The sequence below is a fragment of the Excalfactoria chinensis genome, chromosome 1 (assembly GCF_039878825.1).
Source record: "Excalfactoria chinensis isolate bCotChi1 chromosome 1, bCotChi1.hap2, whole genome shotgun sequence".
Classification (NCBI taxonomy): domain Eukaryota; kingdom Metazoa; phylum Chordata; class Aves; order Galliformes; family Phasianidae; genus Excalfactoria; species Excalfactoria chinensis.
Window position 1 is genome coordinate 155,049,374 of NC_092825.1, and position 23,720 is coordinate 155,073,093.

The window sequence follows — 23,720 nt, forward strand, 5'->3', positions numbered from 1 at the left end:
TCCAGAAGAGCCTACATAATCAGGAATGCAAGGAAAAATAGCCATGCATTTAAAACCAGCACCAATGGTAAGAGCAAGGAATGAGGTGACTTTCAGGTGGCTGCCAACATTTGCAAGTGACATCTATTTGTAACCCATACCCCCTGCTTTCACAGAACCACAGCATGACTGAGGATGAAAGGGACCACCAGAAGTCACCCGGTCCTACCCCTTCTCAACCAGGGGCACCTAAACCCAACAGGCTTTTGAGCCTCTCCAAGCATGCAGGCCACTGCAGACCTGTATCCAGGAGGTAAAGACGGAGGAAGTATTTAAGTTTCTTAGATCTGCTGTTTGGAAACACTATCATTCAAAATCTGAATCATTATGAAGAAGGTGCACTGGTAGAAACAATGCACTGCTGTACAGTGACAGATGCAGGCACTATCCTCTAAAATGCGAGCAATTCTGAGCATGCAGAAATCTCCTACAGTCCAATCTATCACCAAGATAATATCAATTTTTATCTGCACCAACAAGAACAATTTTGTTCTTATAAAATTAAGAGTTTGGTCCCAGACAAGCTATATTTTTTTTTTCCCTTAGGTAGTGTATTTACTTTCTTAGCTACGTGCTTTAATTCCCCTTCATCAAAAACCAAGAATGCAAAAAAAAAAGAAGCTTCTGTATATAAAGTTGTATTTACAGTTTTATTTATCAGAGTTAAAGAGCAAACAATTTTAACGTTGTTGTTGCAAAGTATTTTTACCCAAAGTTGCCAAGATCTAATAAGTTATTGAACAGAAATATCAGGCGTAAGGCAATCATCCTTAACAGCCCATCAGAGATCATCCCATCCCCAAAGAGCAGAGCTGATAAAAGGTGGTAGAAAATTTAGACTGTGTTTGATTCAATTTCCCAAAACAGAGGTGATGAAAAGAGGATTCCACTCTTGAATACATCTTTAACATCTGCAGATGAAGAGATCTGTAAAGCACGCCAAACGTAAAGACAATTCCTGTTTCCAAGGGAACATTTCAGTGCTTTGAATCCGAGAATGCTATGTTCATATACAGTGGCCAGTACATGACTATGGCAACACAGATGGTAAGAGATTAAAAATAGGATTAGTATTTCTTCCATTCCATATCATCGGGAGGATTTACTTCTACCTTCCTTTTACCAACATCTGACCAGTTGGTGCTCAGAACCGTGCCTCCAGACTCCATCTGCAACATGAGGAAACATGTGTTTAGTTTGGTACAGGAATTCCAGCAATATAGAAGTCACAGCAGACTGCAAACTCCGAAGAAACCTGAAGAATTGAAACTTCACGCAGAAGCAATTTACACAGGAATTTAGTGTGTGTTTGTTGAATGAAGTCTGACAGTCAACAGCCCATAACCTCAGCCTAAAAATACTTGTTAATAGTACTGGACATGATGAGAAGTCAATGAACATGATGCTTTTAGGGGGACACTCAACATTCTTGTAAGCTGTACATACAAAGAACAAGAGAAATTTGATTCTTTCACCCCGAGCAACAACAAAAGCTTCTAGGAACCAAAACTACATTCCCTCTCCTAACACTAACTGAAACAAAGAAAGCAACAACAAAGTACAGTCTTCCATTGAGACCTGTTATACCAACATCTCCCACTGAACCAGTGCCATTTATTACAGGCCCAGGGTCTTGATGAATAGAAGCCTTCTGATGCATGCAAAGCTCACTACAACCATGACACTGTGCAAAAGTCACACTTTTCTTTAGAGGAAAAAGAGTGAGGACTTACAAACGATTTGTTCATGGCACGTTTCACTTCATCGGTACCATCCGAATAGATTTGCTGGAAAAGCTTATTTAAAGCAGCATCTCCTTCTAGCTTTTCATTCTTTTCTTCTTCTTTGATTTCAACTACCAGCTTGTCCCAGTTCCTTGTATAGTGAGAGGACGATGGATATAAGTGCTGGGTGTCTGAAAAATGGAAGCGTTAGTTAGCTAAGCATTTTCTACTGTCATGGCTGTTCTGCAAACTGCAGCTTTACATGCATGTATCTAGCAAGTCTGACATAATCAAAGGTGGATGTGATTCATTCCAAGATGGGCTATTAATCAGTTGTGAAACACTGCAAAAGCGTTACTTTTCTAGAGAGGCAGAATACCTTGGTAAATAACGCTAATGATTTAAGTACTAATATAAGCACAACAATGCAAAGAACTTCAAAACAGCGACAGGAATAAACATCTGAACAGATAAAAGCCTAGAGGAATTAATGACAAGCACACATCCTCAACAATTCATCAGATTAACAGAAGTTATGACTAAACTTCATACATTAAGTTTAGTAATGCCCTGCAGCCTATTTCTGTCATTTTCTTCCACAAGACTGGAAGGTTTTCCTTTGTAAATACGGGACAAATTTCATTAGAAACTTTTAACACGCCAGTTGTTTATATCTGAAAATAACTTCACAAAAACAAAACTCTTAATGGTGAATTCAGATAACAAACCTGGTACAAACTGCTTTAACTTCACAGAATCTCCCTGTCCCTCCAGTTTTTCCCATCTTACAGCTTCTGGTTTCTTCATTTTTATTTCAACCTACAAACCACAAAGCCAAGAACAAAATTCATCCAGATGGCAAACAGTTCAGACAAACAGTTTAAAATTAGTTGGGTTTTGTAACAGCAAGAAAATAATAACATTTGGTTTAGAAACAATATCACAAAGCCTACATTGTAAAAAGATAGGCCTACCTTACCAGATGAACCTGTGGGACTTAAATGACTTGTCAACTAAGCTTTGCTACAAGAGCTAAGCAATCACATCAGAGTTTCACCTTTTGTTTAGTATTACTTTCTTCTGCTTGCTATTTGCTTGATACTTTTTGTGAATTATGGCACCCTGGAAGTAATGAAAGATCACAACACCTCTATGCTGCATGACACCGAAGTACAATTAAGCATCTGTTTATTGCCAGTCAGCTCTAGTCATTAAATAGAACTTTTGAACAACTGCAAAATCCAAGTGCTAGATTTAATTTTCACCCACCAACACACACACACTCATTTGTTGTATACTATTCAAACCAGAGAACCACCCAGGAACTATGCCTATCCTTCTATTAGAGAAATGCAGAAGCTGTATTCATTTGGTTCAATGAATACACTGCTACAAGAGAAAAATGACTAGTATTCATCGACAGACCTGGTAATTAAAAGTGGATATGGCTGTAATTATCATAGAAGAAACAGAATTAAGTGAAGCATGTCATGCCTCTATATTCACAACTACACACCATCCCTTTAGACAACCACATGGAAATAGTTCTTCCACATTTAACCTTAACCTTCAGTCAAAGGATAATAGTTGCAAAAGGACCTGAGGAAATGGCCACAAGTTGTATCAGATGAGGTTTAGACTGGACATAAGAAGGAACTTCTTCTCTCAGAGAGTGGTCAGGCACTGGAATGGCTGCCCAGGGAGGTGGTGGAGTCACCATCCCTGGTTCAAGTGGCGTCTGGATAGGGAGCTAGGAGATATGGTTTAGTAGTTTTCTGTAGGTATGGTAAAGGGAGGACGGTTGGACTAGATGATCTTGTAGGTCCGTTCCAACCTTGTGATCCTATGATGATTCTATGACGAAAACAAACTGCAAAACAAGGACTCTGCAGTGTCACTTTTAGGTGGCAGACACACTTCAGAAAACATCGATGTTCCTATGATGTTATCAACTGACTCAAATCTGTGCCTGCTAAACCGCAGCAGTTACTAATTTCTGCATAGCTTAGCATAAGAGAACTCTTAGCTCTTCCTAAAGCCACTATAGCCTGGAGATCCCTGCAGACCCAAGAACAAAGGCACCTCTGTCAGAGCTAACCCGAGGGATCCCAGCAGCACACTCCTTGCACAGCACCGCGTCGATCTGAAACGTGAACCTTACTTCATCCATTCTTCTAATCAGTCACTGATAAATAACAGCCCAAAACGCCTTATAAAATTAAAGAGCTTTTTTCATTTCCAAACTGTCATATTTGCAAACATGCTGCATTTTAAGAAACAGAATTTTTCATTACTGTTGCTCCTTTTTTTTTTTTCCCCCTTAGGGAAACAATTGCTTCCCTAGGTAAGGTTAAGTATGCATTTCCTACCACTACCTTGCACTGAGAACAAGACGACTCGAAGCATAGAACGAATGCCCTTCAAAACTGAATGGAGCTTCAATTGTGATGGTTTTGTTTTGATAAAAGACCAACAGCACCACAGAGCTGACTTCCTTGCTCCTCCTTTCTGAATTTCAAACGTTTTCAGCGACCTTGCAAATTAAGCATCATGATGTTGATCTTTAAAAACACTGAAATAAGTCACCGAACTGAAATACATGAACAGAAATAAACATACTGCATTATTCTATTATACCTGAAGAAATATACCTGTACTCAGCATTGGTGAGGCCTTACCTTGAGTACTGTGTCCAGTTTTGGGCACCTCAGCACAAGAATGACATGGAGGTACTGGAGCAGGTCCAGAGAAGGGCAACAAGGCTCGTTAAGGGCTTGGAGAATCAGCCCTATGAGGAGAGACTAAGGAAGCTGGGGCTGTTTAGCCTGAGGAAGAGGAGGCTGAGGGGAGACCTTATTGCTGTCTTCCAGTACCTGAAAGGTTCTTACAGTGAGAGTGGGGCAGGTCTCTTCTCACTAGTGACTTGTGACAGGACGAGGGGAAATGGCCTCAAGTTGCGCCAGGTCAAGTTTAGGTTGGATATTAGAAAGAACTTCTTTACAGAAAGGGTGGTTAGGTACTGGAATGGGCTCCCCAAGGAGGTGGTTGAATCGCCATCCCTGGATGTGTTTAAGAGCCGTTTGGATGTGGTACTCAGGGATATGATTTAGCAGAGGTTTGTTGTTGTGGTATTGTTTTGTGGTTGTTTTTTAAGAGATAGGCTACTGGTTAGGCTGCGGTTGGACTTGATGATCTTCAAGGTCTTTTCCAACCTGAGTAATTCTATGATTCTATGATTCTGAAGAAATCCCACGTTCCGGTGTTTAATATTGGAACCTGTATGAACTCAGATTCCTGCTGTAACTGTGCAGAAGCAGCATCCAGGCTGTGCCAATGATGACTCTTCATTAAGTGTAAAGGAGTCAGCAAAGCTTCCTTCACTGGACTCTTCTAAAACCGCTTTGGAAACTACAACTGTGCAGCTCATCTCTGAGCACTACATTCACAAATCTCATTCTCTGCAATTAGCTTAAGGAAGCTAAAATATTTTTATGGATCCGTATATGACATTAGTAGCTCCACATCAGAAATAGCAGGTTGTTTGTTTGGTTGTTCTTACTGGATTTGGATCTTATGAATACAACGTTTAAGTTCATTAGCCACTTTACAAAGGCACTAATTGGTTAGCAGTCAAACACTAAGTCTTAATTTAAACCCACCTGTCTATCCCGCCACTTCCCACGCGACTCTTCTCAAGTTGCACAAACCATTATCAACTCAGCTGCACATTTATGCTGAGGAGGCCTTAACACCACAATTCTTATAGTCTATTAGTGCATCTTCACTGAACAGCCTATACTGACAGTAACAAAAACCAGCACGTTCTCAATGCTGAACCTGCTCAAACCTCTGCCACTTCCATTTCCCTTCTGCCTGTTTCCCCCTTTGCTATCTCCTCATATCTTTATGCTTCAGGCTTTCATCAACATATTTCAGTATTTCAAACACAGGCTACATCATCTATACCGAGAATGATTTCTAATGCAGCAAAATACTGAACGTGAACATCTAAATACAGACTTCTTTGCAGAGTACAACCCTCCTCAAAGATCCCTTTGGCTACTCAGAGCACACTGCCCACACACTGAAGAAGAAGTCTTTATACTTCTGCTGTTCCAATAATCCCCCTCTCCTTTTTTAATCTGCTAGTTGGTATGTTTTCCTCTCTGAAAGTGGCCCTGAGTCAGTTCTATACGGCAAACATCCCCAAGGAAGAGGAAATGCTACAAACTAATTCCCAGCGTTAGATACAGATTCCTTAAATCTCAACCAGTTCAACACTGCCAGACTGAGTATATTTAGCTGAAAAAACCTGAGACAGAACACATTTATGACATAAGCCTTTATCTCGTCTACTCCATCCACTTCAATTCAACTCACCCATTAGGGAAAGTGGCAGGCAGGAACAAAACTAGGGAAATCATTAGCTGTATACTGTTATACAACCAGGTCTTCCAAAAATAAAGCTAGAAAAATCCTGCTTGTGAAGATGCCTATTTCTGCTTTACTCGCTCTAAGGAGAAACAACTCTGCGAGCCCCAATTATGTGCACAAATGGCAATGAATGCATTTTAATGAACACTTTCAAGCAGATACTGATAGCTATCGCATAGACAAGTAACATCATTTGTGCCACACCTAAGTACTGTTAGCTTTTTTCTCTCCCTTGAAAAAGATTCAGTACCCAGGCAAGAGAAATACATCTCAGTGTTTTGCCAGCTCCTTTGATTTAACATTTATATTTCATTAAACATATGCCTGTGTGCCTCATGCCAGCTTTAGGATAAGGCAGGAAAAATTCACCATAAATTAAGTGCTTTGCATGCCGGTTTAAGAAGCTGGCTCTTGTTGTTAACCACTTAATCAAATGCTGCTTTAAAAACCTTCTCTAACTAAATACGATTTAAAAACAGGTTCAAAACCTTTAGGCACACGAAGCTTAACTTATGCACAGGTCCTGGTTATGCTACAAACTACACATTAATGATACGATGCACAGCTACTCTGAGCCCACATCCTGTTTTCACAGTTACTCCTTACTGAAATTCAGTCAATGAATGCAACAGAAGCAAAGAAGCTCTGAAGCTGCATTTGTCGGAAATACAAAGCAAAGGACAATGCAAAAGGAATGATGCCTTACACCCACCTGTACCCAATGACTCTCCCTCTTATAACCACCATAGCTCTGAAAGAAGTCTGGCTTCATCTTTACACTGTCCTGTTAGGAGGGAAGATTTCTTCCCCTCAGCCTTTTCTTCTTAAGGTTGAACAGCATCTCCTCGTAGCTCATGGCTTGCAGCCACCTGACCACCCTGACAGCCCTTGACTACAATAGCGTCCTTCCTCATCAGTTCAGATGAGATGCACAAAAACGACCAAAATTCTTTTAAAAAGAAAATTCTGGTACGAGCTGACAAGTTGTGAGAAATTTATTCTAACTTTTAATGCCTCTCCTGTTCTACAATTCACGCTAAGAGAAAGTTTGCTTGGAAAATTTGTGTCGAGCTCAGATCAGACATATGAAGGAAATCAAACCTGGCAGAGCTAGAGCAATAGCTCAGAACTTGGTTTTAAAATGTATGAAAAATATCCTTCTAGATTCTGATGTTTTGCTGTATTCAATGCAAGAAAATAAGAAATCGGGCTTTCCAATCAACTCCTTCATTATTGGAGCTACTTATTCCAATCAACTCCTTAATTATTAACTCCTGATGTCTATTACTGAACTACTGATTGTTTTGCCCTAGCTGTGAGTTTTAAATCATATCATAGAATCATAGAATGGCCTGGGTTGAAAAGGACCCCAATGATCAGCCAGTTTCAACCCCCCTGTTATGTGCAGGGTCAACAACCACCAGACCAGGCTGCCCAGAGCCACATCCAGCCTGGCCTTGAATGCCTCCAGGGATGGGGCATCCACAGCCTCCTTGGGCAACCTGTTCCAGTGTGTCACCACAATCTGTGTGAAAAATGCCCACCTAGTATCTAACCCAAACCTCCCCTGTCTCAGTTTAAAACCATCCCTCCTTGTCCTATCACTATCCACCCTTCTAAATGGCTGTTCCCCCTCCTGTTTATGCACTCCCTTCAAGTACTAGAAAGGCCACAGTGAGATCTCCTCAGAACCTTCTCTTCTACAAGCTAAACAAGCCCAGTTCCCTCAACCTTTCCTCATAGGAGAGGTGCTCCAGCCCTCTGATGATTTTAGTGTCCCTCCTCTGGACCTGCTCCAAGAGCTCCACGTCCTTCCTGTACTGGGGGCCCCAGGCCTGGATGCTGTACTGCAGATGGGGCCTCACAAGAGCTGAGTAGAGGGGGGACAATCACCTCCCTCTCCCTGTTGGACACTCTTCTTTTTAACCAGAATGTATAACATGTGGAACATACAAATGTTACGGGTAACCAAGTGCACAATGATCAAAGTTTCCACTTTACTGACATTATATAGCAACAGCTCAGTAGAATTTCGGACTTGCACAGAAGAAGCAAGCTGTGCAGATCACTTCTGTAGCCTAAAGCTCTTTGCCACCATCCCTTGTACATTCATATGCCTGTTGTTCTTACATCCACCTGTCTCAAGACAAGAGGAAAATTTCTTACATAAACTTTATTTTTTATAGGCTTTGATAAAACATGAACATTGACTTACACGCTGTTTAAAATATACTCCTCAATATGAAGTTTAGATCTGCCCCACACCCACCTGCATTCACAAGGAAGTTTCACCTTTGCTCTTTCCTTTACACGTAACACGAGGCAGTGTGCTTTTCCAGTAAAGCCGCTTGGGGTATTTCAAGGTTTGCATTGCAAAATGATGGTTTGAGGAAAAGAAAAACTCCACTGATGCACAGGACCGTATTCTTGGCATGAAGCTGCTGAGAGCATGCTCCGACCTCAGACCTCTCTATTAAGTAGCAAATGTCAACTGGGAAAAAATGCTGAGGGTTTTTAACACCTCCTGTGCTCACAGCAGACCTTTGATGGCTAATTAAAGGAAAGTTTTGGGGTCACGAAACTGATTTGCACCAATTTTGTTTAAATGCCTCTGAATTGCTGCAGGCCATTGTTTGCAGAAACCACTAAAAATTAAAGACATACAGAAACTGTGCCGAGACTACTTGCAGATGAGAGATGTGGGTGAGGAAGGGACAGCAATAGTTTTCCTCAGGAGCATAGGGACTCATGCTAAAAGCACATATTTGTCCTCCCTTGCGCTATTTGTGCATTCATACTTTCCTGCCACGTTTGCTGGATGAAGATAAATCAGCTAATTTCACTTTCAATATATTTAGTCCACCATTTTCTGTTCTTATGTTGTTTTCTTTTTATGAAGGGAACATGAGAATAGCTGCATACAAACCTATTTGAAGAGCAGACTCGTTCCAGGCTTTACATTTTGGCTCCCTCTGCTGGAAATAAGTTAAAATACCAAGTAGCTCCACCCATGTACCTTTGTTGGCTGCTGAACACTGTGTACAGTTCTCAGTGTGGTACAGTTCTCCCCCACCTCATCCAACACTTGAATATGACTGAAGACAATGACTAAAGCAGACCTACCTACTTGCTTTTTTGCCAAGCAATGCTGAATTTTAAGCAACATTGAGAGATCCACGTCCAGCTTCCCTCAGCTACCAAAATGTGCAGGACTGCTTTATCATCTGCCAGTTTTATCATCTCAAACTCTGTTACATTTATTATTCCTAAGAGGTATAAGAGAAACTCAAAGTCAGTAAGTCTACCCACTGCTAAACCTGACTCTGCATTCCTGCTCCTTCATATAGCTGAAAAGAGCAAACTGTTCATTGCCCAGTGAAGACTTCCAATATGCTCGTGCCAATGTGGCTCACATTCAAAGCAGCGACACAAAATAAAGCACTGTAAACACATCCAGGTATTCTTCCTTTTAGGAGGAAGTTTTTCCACACAGAAGGAGGTGACACCCTGGAACAGGTTGCCCAAGGAGGTTGTGGATGCCCCATCCCTGGAGGCACTCAAGGCCAGGCTGGATGTGGCTCTGGGCAGCCAGGTCTGGTGGTTGGCGACCCTGCACATAGCAGGGGGCTTGAAACCAGGATCCTGTTGGACTCAGAGGCTTCCAACAACTGTTGGAGTGCAAAGAAGCCGCTGCTGAAAGGGGCTGTAAACACAAGAATGATTTTTTCCCCAACAGCATCTTAATCACTATCTGTACTTAAACCTTCTGGCTTCGGTATCCATGTCTCGGGCATGTTATCAGCAGCACTAAAAATAATCTTGTCCCTCTCTACTCATCAGATAGATTTCAAGCACGCAGCAAGATGAAGAGACCTCACTACATCAGTAACTGTCATGAAGATATAAGAGACCTCCCATATACAGCTTTCTAATACCATTCCTCCTGAGAGTCTTTTCAGTCACATTTAGCTGTGATACACACGTGCCAGCATACACTATGGGTGACTGTTTGGATGGGATTTTGTTTTCGCTTGATGACAGGTTTTTGTTTGGAATGGGAAAGAGAAGAGATAGGATGAGAACTCACAGGGAAAGATGAAATGTTCTCCATTGGACTGAAAATCAGAATAAGTGAATTTCTCTTCATGTTCCTTTAACATCTCAGTTCACACTGAAAAATCAGCTGAGAGCACGTGACCAGAACTCCTCTCAGGTATTAACTAGAAGATCTGTTCCAGGAACATTCCTAACCTGCTCCCATTGGTAACAAGGCCTCAGTCCACGAGACCAGACAGGAGTCTGTCTGAAGTAATCCCTTGACTACAGGCGAGCTGCTTGGTTGAATACACCATGCTACAAAGGAATGAACGCACATACAGCCAAAGTGGCTGCAACAGATCCCCTTGTTCTGAGCTCACTTGGAAGAAGGAAGCACGTTTAAGAGTCTTTAACCATCCACCTGAATTGCTGATAACTTCTGGTGACTGATCTCTTTTATCCTAGCTGTCCAGAGGTTTGTCCAGTGTTATCTCTAAATTCCACAGACCCTGATGTCTCACAGGCCAGTCTCCCAGCCTCTGCTGTAACTCACTCATCACTTTAAAATGGAAAATCATATCAGCTTCGGATATATTAGTGATGCAGAAGGATTCAAATACACAACACCTTACAAATCAGCAGCTTTCTGCACTGTGGGCTCAATGTTTCCAGTTTATAAACAACTATGAGGAATAATATTAACTAACAAAGAATCAGATGTAGTAAAGTGCTTGAATTACCCAAAGCAATAGTTATGTATTTCTTATACTGCTCATGAGAACAAAGTCCTTACACAAAACTGTTGCAACATGATCTGCATTTCCAGTATACAGACAAGCACTGATGCTACATCGTCCCCTTAAAGCATTTAATGTTTGTCAAAGTAAAATACTGTAAGTCTTTAAAGAAGACCTAGAACGCTTAAGCATCTTTAATGCAGATCTGCTTTTAACGCTTTTAATTCATACTCCATCTGCTGGTCAGAACCAGAACTATCAGATGCATCATTCAAGCCTGTACCCCTTCACTGTAATTTTCAGATGACTTTATACTATCCTCTTCCAGGAAAGGAAACAGCTTTAAGCGTAGACTTCACTCATTAGAACACCTCCTGCATTTGCTCTTATCCAGTTCTGCCTTAGAAGTACTCACTCCAAATGACATAGGAACAGCAATACTGGGATATAAACGCAGAAAGTTTACAATTCAGACACTGTCTGAACAAGTAAAGCTTTTATATCACTTGAAGAATAATGGTCTGAGCCAGACTTCAGACTACCAGAGATTATTCAGCTCCAGAACAACTAATCTAGGCTAGAGATGGTAACACAGGAGGAAAAAACTACGTTAGCTCCCAAGAGTGCTGTGATACATGCCTGATGCTTCACAAAAGCAGTGGCAAATTTCAAGACACATGAAAAGTATAACAGAAGCTAGATAGGAATATAAGGCAAACAGAACCTCACAATTACTCGTATGAACAAGGTCTGTATCCATTCTACTTCAGTTTATATAAATAATAATGGAGTAACAGACTTTCTACATATTTTGAGCTCTGTGTTCATTTCCCACAGCATAAGAATTTGTGATTCAACCACAAATCCTGCTCAGCTTCCTTAGTGTGATGAGCAGAGAAACTAGGCCAGCTTTGTGGAAACCCTTTCTTATCACCTCCAAGTTCCTCTTTCCTGAGAGTATACAAACTTACTGTAGGTACTTTTTAAACACAATATGGTATCCTACAAGCTTAGTAACAAGGAGTTCGTACTTTCTAAATACCCAAATTGTACAGGTAAGGGCCACAGCCATCTTTTAACAGCAACTGTTAAAAGCATCCTCAACATGACTGATCTCCATCATATCGCTGTTTCTGATGTTTGCACAAGGTTAGAACACCTTTAGCTGACAAAAAGGCACCTCGAAGAAAAATGCAGTCCTATGTGAAGAGCAAAACACTACAATTCTTGCAATGAGACTTATAACGGATCAGAAGCATAAATAATTTACATTAAGAGCTTACCTTTGTTGAAAGCACTTTAAACGTACTTTGCTCTGGCACTATAGAATGAAGAAGAACAAGCTTTAGGTTGTAGTCTTCACCTGAGGGGAGCCTCACTGATGCATTCATCTGTTAACAGTTGAAAACACATCTCTGGTCATCTCTGAGAGCAGTTATCCATTTTGGAGTAAAGAATTGTCATCTGACATCAAGATGAAGTGATTAATGATCCTTCACTAGGCTACTTAAAACATCACACATCAAAATTCTACACAACACCATTACATTACTGCGTTATTCAACAAGGTGTCTGAAAGCACACTACAGAACTGAAATCTCCTATGTCTTTTTTAGCCAGCAAGTACTTAAAAAGCCAATTATCTTGTCAGCTTGATCTGCATTCTTTAGGGAAAGAATTATAGCAAACGAAGCAGCAACATATTAATAATGGAACACGAAAACAATTTGCAACTTCCCTTCTAATTCATGTGAAAACTGCGTGAGCACTTGCCATACATTAAAGACCACAGAAACAACCAAATACTTTGCAGTTCACCAAGCACCAACTTAGCTGAGAATAAGAACCTAACTCCTCAGTGTTTACCCTTAATTAAACACAAATGTCACTGTACTGAGTATGGCATTACACAGATTACCACCCTTCCTTGAAATGTATGCTTTGCTACAATTGACAGTTTTAGAGATACAAAAAATATATAAATGAACCCACTGACACATTGTTTTTCTGTTATCATCCTAAAATTATTTACAGAATCACAGAATGACCCGGGTTGGAAGGGACCTCGAGGATCATGAAGCTCCAACCCCCCTGCCTGGCAGGGCCACCAAACTTCCATGTTTACTAGACCAGGTTGCCCAGGGTCCCATCCAACCTGGTCTTGAACACCTCCAGGGACAGAGCACCCACAGCCTCCCTGGGCAGCCTGTTCCAGTACCGCACTACTCTCCTAGTAAAGGATTTATTTGTAACTACTTTGAGAGTACCTCTCATGCATCTGGGGTATGAACAGACAGAGATACACTCAAAACACTTGAGCTTCAGATCACTTCCTCCAACAGGTAAGCAGCTGTAAAGCAGATGCTCCCTCTGCTGCATGTATGCCACACTGCACGTTGTGTGCAAGTCCTATGGACCTCACTGTAGCAATAGCAACTAATCAACTTGATTCTGCATACACGTAGCTACTGCATAACTGTATGTAAAGGAGCTCAAACTGAAGTCAGCTTCTAGTGTTTCTTTGTGCTTTTAATAGAAGTGAACATCATTTGGTAGAACTACATCTCGTGGAATCTAGGGATGCTTATCAATAGCACAAATCACCTCTTTCTCTGAGAACTGCACTCTGACACCATCCTTCTGCGCATTCTTGATCATGACAGTCACAATTACTTGAGATTCTGTTTGGTACCAGTCATACCTTAAAAAAAGAAGAAAAATGGCTTTAAGGAGGTGTTTATAAGCAAAAACGAGCTAAAAAAAACCCAACAACCACAACCCACAATCCCCCGCACAATACGAAGCAGGAACATTGCACTGCATAGTTCCAGGCAGGGGGAGGGAAACGGTGCCCTTCCACAGAGCAGTTACAGACTTGACACATACTTAAAGGATAGAAAAATGGTTAATCCATGAATTTATGAAAATTGGATCACCTTAACCAATTCATGTTATAGCCTGCCTTCAATAAATTAAATAGCACTTTTTTACTTCAGGGTCTTAAAAGCATCTCAAAAATCATTACCTACACTGGGCACTATGAGCAAGTCTTTGAATTAAGCTCATAATGAAAATCAGAAAACAGAAGCTAGAACATCTACTCCATTCCACACCCACCCAGTCAGAACAAAGTCACTGACACTGTTTGAGAAACAACTCACTCAGAAACTTCACAAAGCGGCAGTCTACAGAATTTGTACCGTCATTATCTTGTATTTCCAATCCCCCAAGTCAGCAAAGAACAGGTGAGACAATTATTTTTAGTTCTCACAGCAATACTGAAGTCAACTTACTTGATCTTGGATGACAGAGGTTGCTGTTGTGTATTCTAGACGAAGCATATTGCATTGGAAAGAAAGTTGCATCAGTGTACCAGGCATATATAAGAACAAAGATACAGATCACTCTCATACTGATCACATTTCTTCTGTATGTGCATTAACTTATGAAAGAAAGATGGAATTCTTCACTCTACGTTCGTGACAGCCTTTAAAAGTTACCGTTTACAGACTGACAATGCACACACTCAGCGTCTCTGACAATACACAGGCCACACGTTTGAAAGATAACAACTAGATCGGCTTTAATTTCTTTCCTTCCTGGCTAAGAAGCACACCTGAAAGACACACAGCAGCCGTGTTGCTCATCTGTGAGTCACAAAGGAAACCTGAAATACATCTGAGAACGAATGGCACAGTTTTTAAACATAAAAACCCTTTAAATTGTATGTCTTTATATACAGCCACCTTATTTTCTGTACATTTTCTCCCTCTATCCCATTACTAAGATAGATATATATAAAAAAAAAGCACAAAGATTATTTTTTGCTTCAAAAAGTCAATTTTGACATTTCTTTTGAAGATTTCCAATTAGAAAGGGAAATACACTTGTCTGAGTTACAGCTGAAAAACGTCTGCAAAACCCACATGTGAACCACCAGAGCAAACATCTTCGAGCAGTCGTAAGTGAGTTGACAAGATGAGCTGATATGAGTCTGGTAGCACAGACAGCAAGTTAAAACCTGAATGAGCGCACAGTAATTTCCAGACTTGTACGTCATTCCTAAGTTCTCAAGCTGTAAGAAGGCACTGAATTCTACAAGCATGTTTGAGACATGATTCAAAACAATATTAAGGGAAACACCTTACCGCTTCTGTCTGGGAGCCTGCAGGTAAAAGAAGAGACAAAGGGAGATGCATGGTCAGAAAGAAGCAAACCCAACATGACTTTTATTTCACCTTTCTTCACTGACTCCACACATTTTGCATTTATACCAGTCTCAGTGGTACAAAAGTTAAAAACATACCAGCTTTACCTTTCATTTGCAGCCTTTATGACACTCTATTTTTAATTAGGCTTGCTTCATGCTATCCACTTCAACAACCAACTTGTGCAAAGATACAGTATAAAACATGCTCCCATTAACAGCAAGAACAACCTTTGCATTGCTTTGCTTTCCTTAACAAGAAAAGGATGCAGACCTTCATTTAATGAATTCAAGAGCGTGGCAAAAAATAAAATGGAAATCACATCCTGCAAGTCTGTGCTAGCTTGACCATCCCTTATACAGAACATATATATGTGTATATATATATATGTATATATATATATATAGAGAGAGAGAGAGAGAGAGAGAGAGAGAGAGATGGAATCCGAGCAGACAAATTCACTGGTTTAACCTCAAACACACCGTAACACTTGAATGTAAGCAGTAGCTCAGTATTTCCTCTTGTAAATGTTTCTCTTCAAGTAGTGTTTCCAAAGAAAAAACTCCCTGTTTCCCCTATAACGTACACTGCTAAAAAGATAAAAACTGTTTTTCCTGCAATTGGTTTTTAGGCAACACATTGATAGAAACTCGCGTTCCTCCTACTGCCCCATTCTCCAGTAAGTAACAGAAAGAGGGGAGATCACAACAGGTGGAGGAAGAAAAGAGGCAGCTCTTCTGACACAGCCCATTAAAACCAGCAGGCAGTTAAGCACTGCAGGTGAGTTCACCGCCAGGGGTATCAAACTGTGGAAAGATAGCTAAGGAAGCTGTGTGCACACTAAGACAGCAGAGCAGCAATTAGTATCCAAAGGCACTCTCCACGTGAAATCAAAGTGATTTTTATTGCTCTTTCCCACTTAAATTCTCAGATCTTGAAGGAAATAAAGTTGATGTTGCATTTAGAAAGCAAGCTGACACACGCTTCAACAGTTAAAATCAGTTGTCTGAACTTTCACTGCGTACTCATCTAAGAGTTCAGGATACGTAATCAAGAGAAACAAGGCATAAGAAAACATAAGTTCCTTTTAAGCATAAACTTTCTGGTTTAAGTACAAAGTAACCCTTCAGAAAGAAATGAAACGGCTTCAAATAACAGGACACATCAAATCCTGTAATTTGTAAACGTGCTTTTTCTTACCGTTTAACGTTTCCTCACATCTTTTAATCCAAATAGTGAAGGTATCATCTACATCTAGAAGAGATCAAACGCATTAGCATTACAACTCTTCAAGTAATGCACGCAATGCATAAAGAACAGTTCCTTTCAACTCCCGAGTTGGAACAGATTCATCCCAAATTCACATCGATTTATTAAATCATGGTATTATTTCCAAGTACTTTCATGTAAACTCACTCATTCCAGGTAATTTTTAAGTACTTTCTACAGCTCCACTATTTAACTCTGACACACTTAATTAATTTCTAATTAATTTCTAAGACACTCGGCTTTCTCCCTCCCCCAAACTCCCTCAACTGACCCATATATGACATTGCTTTCCAATTGAACTCTACATAACTGTTACAGAGCGAGAAGTACTGCTTTCAAGCACTTCTCCATTCTCTTAAAATTACTTTTCCCAAACAATCACTTGCTGCCCCTCTAGAGAAATATCAAGAGACCCCCCCCCCGGTTCTGTGGGCAGCTCACAGTTGGTGTGAGTTTACACAGACACCAGGCATTTTCCCCTGGTGGTTTCACATATACTTTACAAGCACATCTACAGTTTCAGGGATGTTGGAAATAAATAGGTGCCAATTTCACTTTGCGAATCAAAACCACAGAAGAGTTTATTAAGATCATGACGATTCTAGGAAGAAGCTCCCAGGAGGAAATGAATTCACTGGAAAAAACAGCTAAAAAAGGTAGCAGAGTGTGCCTCATTTCAACACAATTCCCAGAAAAACCCTTCCCAGGAAGGAATGCTTAAAAAAAAATAAAGCTGCTGCATTACTGACCGACTACTAAGCACAGATAAACTGCCACCTTTTTACAATAGCTGGGATTCACATTGAGGGTGTTCATTCAACCAGATTCCCTGCAGAGGGTTTGAAGAAGCTTAAAAGAAAGCCCACACCGTGGTCCAGCAGACATGCACACAAAACAAAATGTGGCTCCACTGCAGTTCTACAAAGCATTCACCTCAACCCTTTCATTTTAAGGTGTGTCTTATATAATTGCTACCCACTGCAAAGGGAAACACAGTCAAATCTACACTTGGCAACAAGTGAAGAGTTCTCTTTTTAACTACAGCCCACGACAAGACTGCCACGCAATACAAGCAGAAAGATCCAGAGTTACCTGCCCTGCTATCCTAGAAGAGCTGCCTCTTCTCATGCATCCCAGCACATCATAATCTGAGGGAAGGACTTTTCCTCTCAGCAATTATTCTCTCAAAGAACTTGCCAACAACATTACGAATAATTATTAAGAAGTTGAACAATTCCATCTTCATTAAATTTATTAGGTGGTCACAATGAAAAGGAAATTTCTCATGTATATTTGTCCTAAACTCACATCACATACTGAAGAGTTGCAGACCATATTGTTTTTTCCAATATGATGCAAATCAGTGAACTCCACAACTCTCCATGCATCTAAACTCATGGCAGAGTGAGACCCTGCTTCCTACTTATGATAGAAAGAAATACTGCACATTCAGTAACGCGCCACGTCCTATTAATCTATCACTGTAGGTGAACAGAGCAGCACTGACAGGCCCAGGGTACCACCAGCAGTAAGCACAAGTAGTGTGCATTAGTGTTCCTTAGCATTCCCAAGATGAAAAGCACACCTTCTATCAGCAAGGAACAGAGGCATGTAATGGTGTACGTCTGCCCCCTCGTGTGGCGAAGAAGCCAACCCTGGCTGAACAGAATTCCCTGTCACAGCAATTCTCTATCAGGCACCAACAGCTCAATCTGCTCTCTTTATCACCTGCCTAGCAATACGTGGCTACTTTTCCCCATTGAGCTTCGCTCATTTTACTCTTCCTATGTTTAACTGGAAGTTAATTAGCTCTTAATTTACTCTTCCTATGTTTAACTGGAAGTTAAGAGTGGGAGGGGGCACAATCACCTATCAGGAAGAACCTTAACTAGTTATGCCCCCATCAAACTCCACTCTTAGATCAGAGGAGCAGATTGCTTGTTTGGGAGAGGCAAAGCAATCACGTTTTTGCTAAAGCTTTCAGTCTCAGCCATTGTTGTGGATGATATAACTGAAAGATCCCAGATGATGACATTGCTTATCAGAGCAGCGCACTTTGCTCTGTGTAACCTTTCAAGATGCTTTTAAGATTTCCTTCTGCTGTTGAGAAAGGGAACTGAATGAGGTGAATTTTATTCGGTGTGGGGAATAGGAAGAAAGATAAAGGAATTGTAACCATCTAGAAATTACTTTGTTATACGCTTCCTAGGGCCTCCTATCAAAGTTTTCCATGTTGAACTATTTCTTTCCTGCTTCTAAAAGGAAGTCATATTATTAGAAAGCTCTAATTCTCCCCCAGATAATGTGTGCAGTTCCAACTGCCAACACTTAAAGGATAAAGAGAGCTCATACACACTCTTCTGTTATGCAGTGAGAGCTGAAATCCACTCTGTCAGTTTGAATGCTCACTATGCTGCATGGCCTTTCTGAAGGCCAGCCCATCAGGTAGTTTAATGACTACAAATCCCAACTACACACAATTCAGTTCAGAAACCTTCCTGCAATGCTTAGTGCCACACCATTGCCACTATTTACCTGCAAGGCCAATGGGAAGCAGGGAAACACCCCCCTTCTGCAAGGCAAGAGAATTATACACTACCAGCTAAGAATTCCACGTGCATTTTTAAGCAGTTTTACACTTCCAGGTAGCAACTGCACAAGTCTCTCCAGAAGCCAGACCTGATCCAGATATACCAAAGTCAGGCACCTAATTCCTAAGCCTTCAAAATAAACCAAACCAAAAGCCAACAACCAACATGGTGTCCATTTTCAGCTTAATACGTTAAGAGCATTTCATTTATCAGCAAAAGGAGTGCTCTGCACACAAGAAATGGTCATACTTACTGTCCAACTTCTGTCCCTCTTTGAAAGACTCTAAAGCAGATGCATAGTTTTTGATATGGTATTCTCCTAACCTGACATGAAGAAAGAAAAAACCACAAGGAAACTGCAATTACTTTCTAATCTAATCCACATCCTGAAGATTACAACATCCCCACATGTGTTGGAATTTAAATCACCTATGAAATCCCCTTTTTGAATAGTCAGGATGTTAACATAATCACCCCTCCCTCCAAAGAAAACAACAAACCACACCAAAAGATCCATTTTATCTTATAACCACAGCTTTATTACAAAGGAGTTACAAGCAGCGCGGCATGGAATCCACTCATTCGCAGTCATTGCAAAAAGTTTGCATAGAGCAATAATGCAAATACTATTATTGTCCTGAAGATGATCAGAATACAGTCAGAGCACCACATACGATACATACCCTTTCCTAAGAAGTGCTACAGCATTACTGGGGTTGAGCTCTAGGGACTTCTTTGCATCTGCAACTGCATCTGTTGGAAGTCAGTTGACAGGTGAAGATCATTATAACGTTATGAAAAGCAGTGAAAGGCAAGTCTTTCAGTACGCCTCAGAAAGAAAATATCACTATGATGTTAGCTTTCTTAGCCTGCACACAGATCAAACTGTCTGAATTGAATTCAGTCAATGCTATGGATGAAGTCTTCAATCAGCTACAGAGCTCCACAAAAGATGAAGCGGCAGCTTTCATTTTGTCAGATCCTCTACTTAGGTCTGAACTGTGAATCACCATCATTTATCTACTTATTTTGCTTAATTATTGACAGGAAATTGGGGCTAAATGTTAATTCAGTAAACCAAATAACACCTGGGTGGCAGATTATCACCTTCCTATCACAACTGGATTCAGTGTGTACCAAAAAGAGCACGTAAGGTTGGAAGAGTTTGCAACACTAAGGTTAAAATCTGCCTAAGAAGTCTACTGAAAATAATGTTCCAAGATAGCACTGTGCTACACTCAAACAGCAAACTGGGATTGCAGAGCATCAGATTCACTGCACGTTTTGCAGATATAAAATAATCAAAGATGGGGAAAGCTCTCGAGTACATCCTAACTGCAGAAACAGCAAACTGAGTTACAGCTAACACTTTGGTATTACTGATATGTCATCTTCTATAAAGAATGTGTCATAATACACTTGTAAGAGGATTGTCAGTGTTGCCTGAAGATGTTACCAGTGTAGTTCTGTAGAAGAATGTGGGCATAAGCTCGTTGACAATAATATTCGGCATCATCTGGACTCCTTTCCAAAGCTCTTGTCAATTCCTGTGAAGAAACATAGAAAAACATGAAATGGCACTTTGGAAATCCCCATGAAGATAGATTACAGAGATCTGTCAAATAAGATGCCAGAAAAAAATACCCTGGACCAGCATGAATGGACCTATTGATCAGTTTTCATCTGTAAAGCTTAAACGTCAGAGCTTGAGGTACAAGGAACCTGCCAGTTACACCTATTCCTTGCAGAGAAGGGACTATCAATGCCTTAAATAGGAATCTGAATGCTCAGGTAATCCTGTATGTTCCAAAAACCTTCCTGTAATTCTCAGCACATCTGAGGGAAAAAAAATGCCTCACTGTGAAGGTGAGATGCCTGGCTGTGATTCTGGGCAATGTGCTCCAGGTGACCCTGCTTGAAGCAGAGGTTTGTTTGGACTAAACGATCCCAAGTGGTCCCTTCTAACCTCAGCCATTCTGCGATATGGTGATCTGTACACAGGCCGGATGGATTTGAGGAAACGCTGCAATACCGGGGATTTGAAATCAATATACATCAGTCAATACGCCTGTGCAGGAATAACATGCTCAAAGCATTGTAATGTGGTGGAATTATACGTTATAAGACACTATTGAGAACGGGAGATTGTTCTGAAGCAAGCTGAGCAAGAAAAGTACAAGGACAAAAGATTCAGGCAGCACAGGGCTCACAGGATCCACTGCTGCACAATGGGAAAAGCATGAAATGGTCCCTTGCTAGGAAAATCACTGGGTAAACAGACTGAAATAGTTGTATTACACTCTCTGAGATACAAGTTTATTATTTTGGCATAACAGAATGAAAGCACAATGACTCAATGCACACGCAGCTGGAAAGAATGTCTCCAGTTCTCCTACCACCAGGGAGCAAAGCTCCTGTCTGCAAGATCATGGCATGTCTTCTGAAGCTACTTCACTACGTCACCACAGCACAGTTACTGTGTTTGCTAACTTTGCTGAATTTCTATTCAGAATTTGGCAAGCATGAGGGTAGCTAAGATACAGACTTTAAGCCTGCATAAATGTTAGTACAACACAGCTGCTAGAACTCAGCAAGCCAGAGAAGAAAGGAAGAGTAGCAGGGCCTGTTTTAATTCAGACCGGTATCCTGCTCTCTTTCATTTATATGCTTACACCAACTAGGAACTACGTGGCCACAACAGCTTCTTCCAGTGGCAGCATCAGGTGTACAAACCTCTTTGTAAGTGCAGCACAAACATCTAAAACCTCTGAAGAAACAGGAGGCAGAAAGAGGTACAACAGAAAGCATCACTAGATCTAACTGTAAAGACACGTTTAAGGATACATTCAAGAGCAGACATTATTCATGGTAGACAGATATTCTAGACAGGAGAAGCATGAGGAGACCCAACAGGATCACGTAACACCGAGAAGTGAAGTACAACTTTTGACCCTCAAAACCAAGGAGTCTGACACCGAACACTACAGGTGCTTGACAAACAGAACCCATTCTGTGACCAAATGTAACCTCCCGTGCTCTGCTGTGGAAACAGGAGCACTGATCAGAACAGCCAAGGGGCAGCTGACAGGCACTAAGAATCCCAGATGGTGGACATCAGATGTGGTTACTCAGACAAGCTCAGGCCCTGTCCTCCCAAAGACCCAGACGCTTCCAAGATACCTTCACTCCAGGCCTGTACCACGCAACCGAGTCTTTATCATATAGAATCACAGAATGGCCTGGGTTGAAAAGGACCTCAAAAATCATGTAGTTTCAACCTCCCTGCCACAGGCAGGGTTGCCAACCTCTAGACCAGGCTGCCCAGAGCCACACCATTCACTGTTAAAACACAGATGATGAGCAGCCAGTTGTATCAAACCCAGGAGCAGGAAAGCAAAGCATGCACATCAGGAATTAAAGGAATCACAGCTCGTGAGGTCACTATGGGAATACAACGCTGACTGGACACACGTCCTGTCAAGCGTATAGGCAGGACACAGCACCGCTTACAGGGTGCCATGTCCCACATTATGAGCGTTAACTATGTCAGCTGAAAGACCACACTTAAGCATAAGCAAACCTGGTACGCTACGTACAGCTCCAAGCTGGTAAGTCACCAGAACATTATGCTGCATTATGAGACTCACTGGGCAGTGCAGAATAAAGGCTGATAGACTGAATACATTTCTCTGATAAGCTTGTTTATATAACCACAAGTGATTCAGGTATCTGACCCACCCACACGGCACGCAGGGGGGTTTTACTTCTGCCTTTTCATTATCGGCCCGAGTGCTGTGCCAGAAGAGCCCAGAATTCAGCCAGGCCCCACACACAGAGGGCAGCCCCCCGGGAGGAGCGTAACGAAGCACCCCCAGCACTCAGCGCTGCGGCAGCACCCCTTAAGAGCCGCCGGTCCCTCCCACAGCTCTCAGCGCCCTCCGCCGCCCACCGTCCCGCCTCTCACCCGCGCCGCCGCCGTCGGGTCCCGATCGATGTCCGCGTCCGAGAACCTGCCGAGGAAACACAACGCCGTGAGGAGGCGACGAGACGGGGACGAGCGGGCAGGGAAGAAGAAGAAGAAGCGGGGTGCTCACCGAGCTGCTGCTTCCGCAGCCGCCGCCATACCGCCCGCCGCCCCCCAGGAAACTTCTGGAGCCGCCGCGGCGCCCGCCCCAAGGCCGCAGCCGCCCGCGCGTGGCCTGACGGGATGCGCCGGGACCAAACGGCGCCACAAGCTCCTCCCGCCCACAACGCGTGACGGGCCGGGGCGGCCATCGCTACAGAGGCACGCTCCCTTCCCGCCCCTTCCATAGAGTTGGAGGACCGTCGGGACAGAGCGGCGCGCACGATGGAGGAAGCGGCGGTGCGCATGCGTGGGGAGGCCGCCATGATGGAGTTGGCTGGGTTGGGTGGTATTGCGTCTTATAACTACACCCAGCGCCCATCCACACCCACCGTGTCCCTCAGAGCCACGGCTGCACCGATCCTGAACGCCTCCAGGATGAGACCGTACCACCTCCCTGTGCAGCCTGTGCCTCGCTGCTGTGCCCTAATCCCCCCCCCCCCTCCAGCTGCCCTCACCTCAGGCTTCCTAGAACTACACAGTGCAGAAAAACAACCCTGTTTTTTAGCCCGCTGCAAAGGCAGCCTGCCTCTCCCAGTCTGAAACAGAAAGTTCTC

General features: G+C 42.1%; 1 protein-coding gene across 1 annotated transcript; it reads right to left on the minus strand.

Moving 5' to 3' along the window:
* Positions 1-670: 670 nt before the first annotated feature.
* SUGT1 (SGT1 homolog, MIS12 kinetochore complex assembly cochaperone) lies at positions 671-23,311 on the minus strand. The gene is made up of 13 exons (XM_072336366.1): positions 23,135-23,311; positions 23,005-23,050; positions 20,497-20,587; positions 19,724-19,793; positions 19,294-19,364; positions 16,381-16,434; positions 15,121-15,137; positions 14,266-14,300; positions 13,577-13,673; positions 12,256-12,363; positions 2,492-2,582; positions 1,773-1,954; positions 671-1,208 (listed from the first exon to the last, which is right to left on the minus strand). The coding sequence occupies exons 1-13, from the start codon at positions 23,161-23,163 to the stop codon at positions 1,107-1,109; spliced, it is 993 nt and encodes a 330-aa protein (XP_072192467.1). The 5' UTR covers positions 23,164-23,311; the 3' UTR covers positions 671-1,106.
* Between the last annotated feature and the right edge of the window lie 409 nt (positions 23,312-23,720).

Excerpts from the sequence above, each read along its gene's own strand:
- SUGT1 (XM_072336366.1), bottom strand. The coding sequence starts at position 23,163 with ATGGCGGCGGCTGCGGAAGCAGCAGCTCG. Across the intron at positions 19,794-20,496 it reads TCTTCTACAGAACTACACTG|ATGCAGTTGCAGATGCAAAG; the intron begins GTAACATCTTCA and ends GACTTCCAACAG. Across the intron at positions 13,674-14,265 it reads CCTCTGTCATCCAAGATCAA|GTATGACTGGTACCAAACAG; the intron begins GTAAGTTGACTT and ends TCTTTTTTTAAG.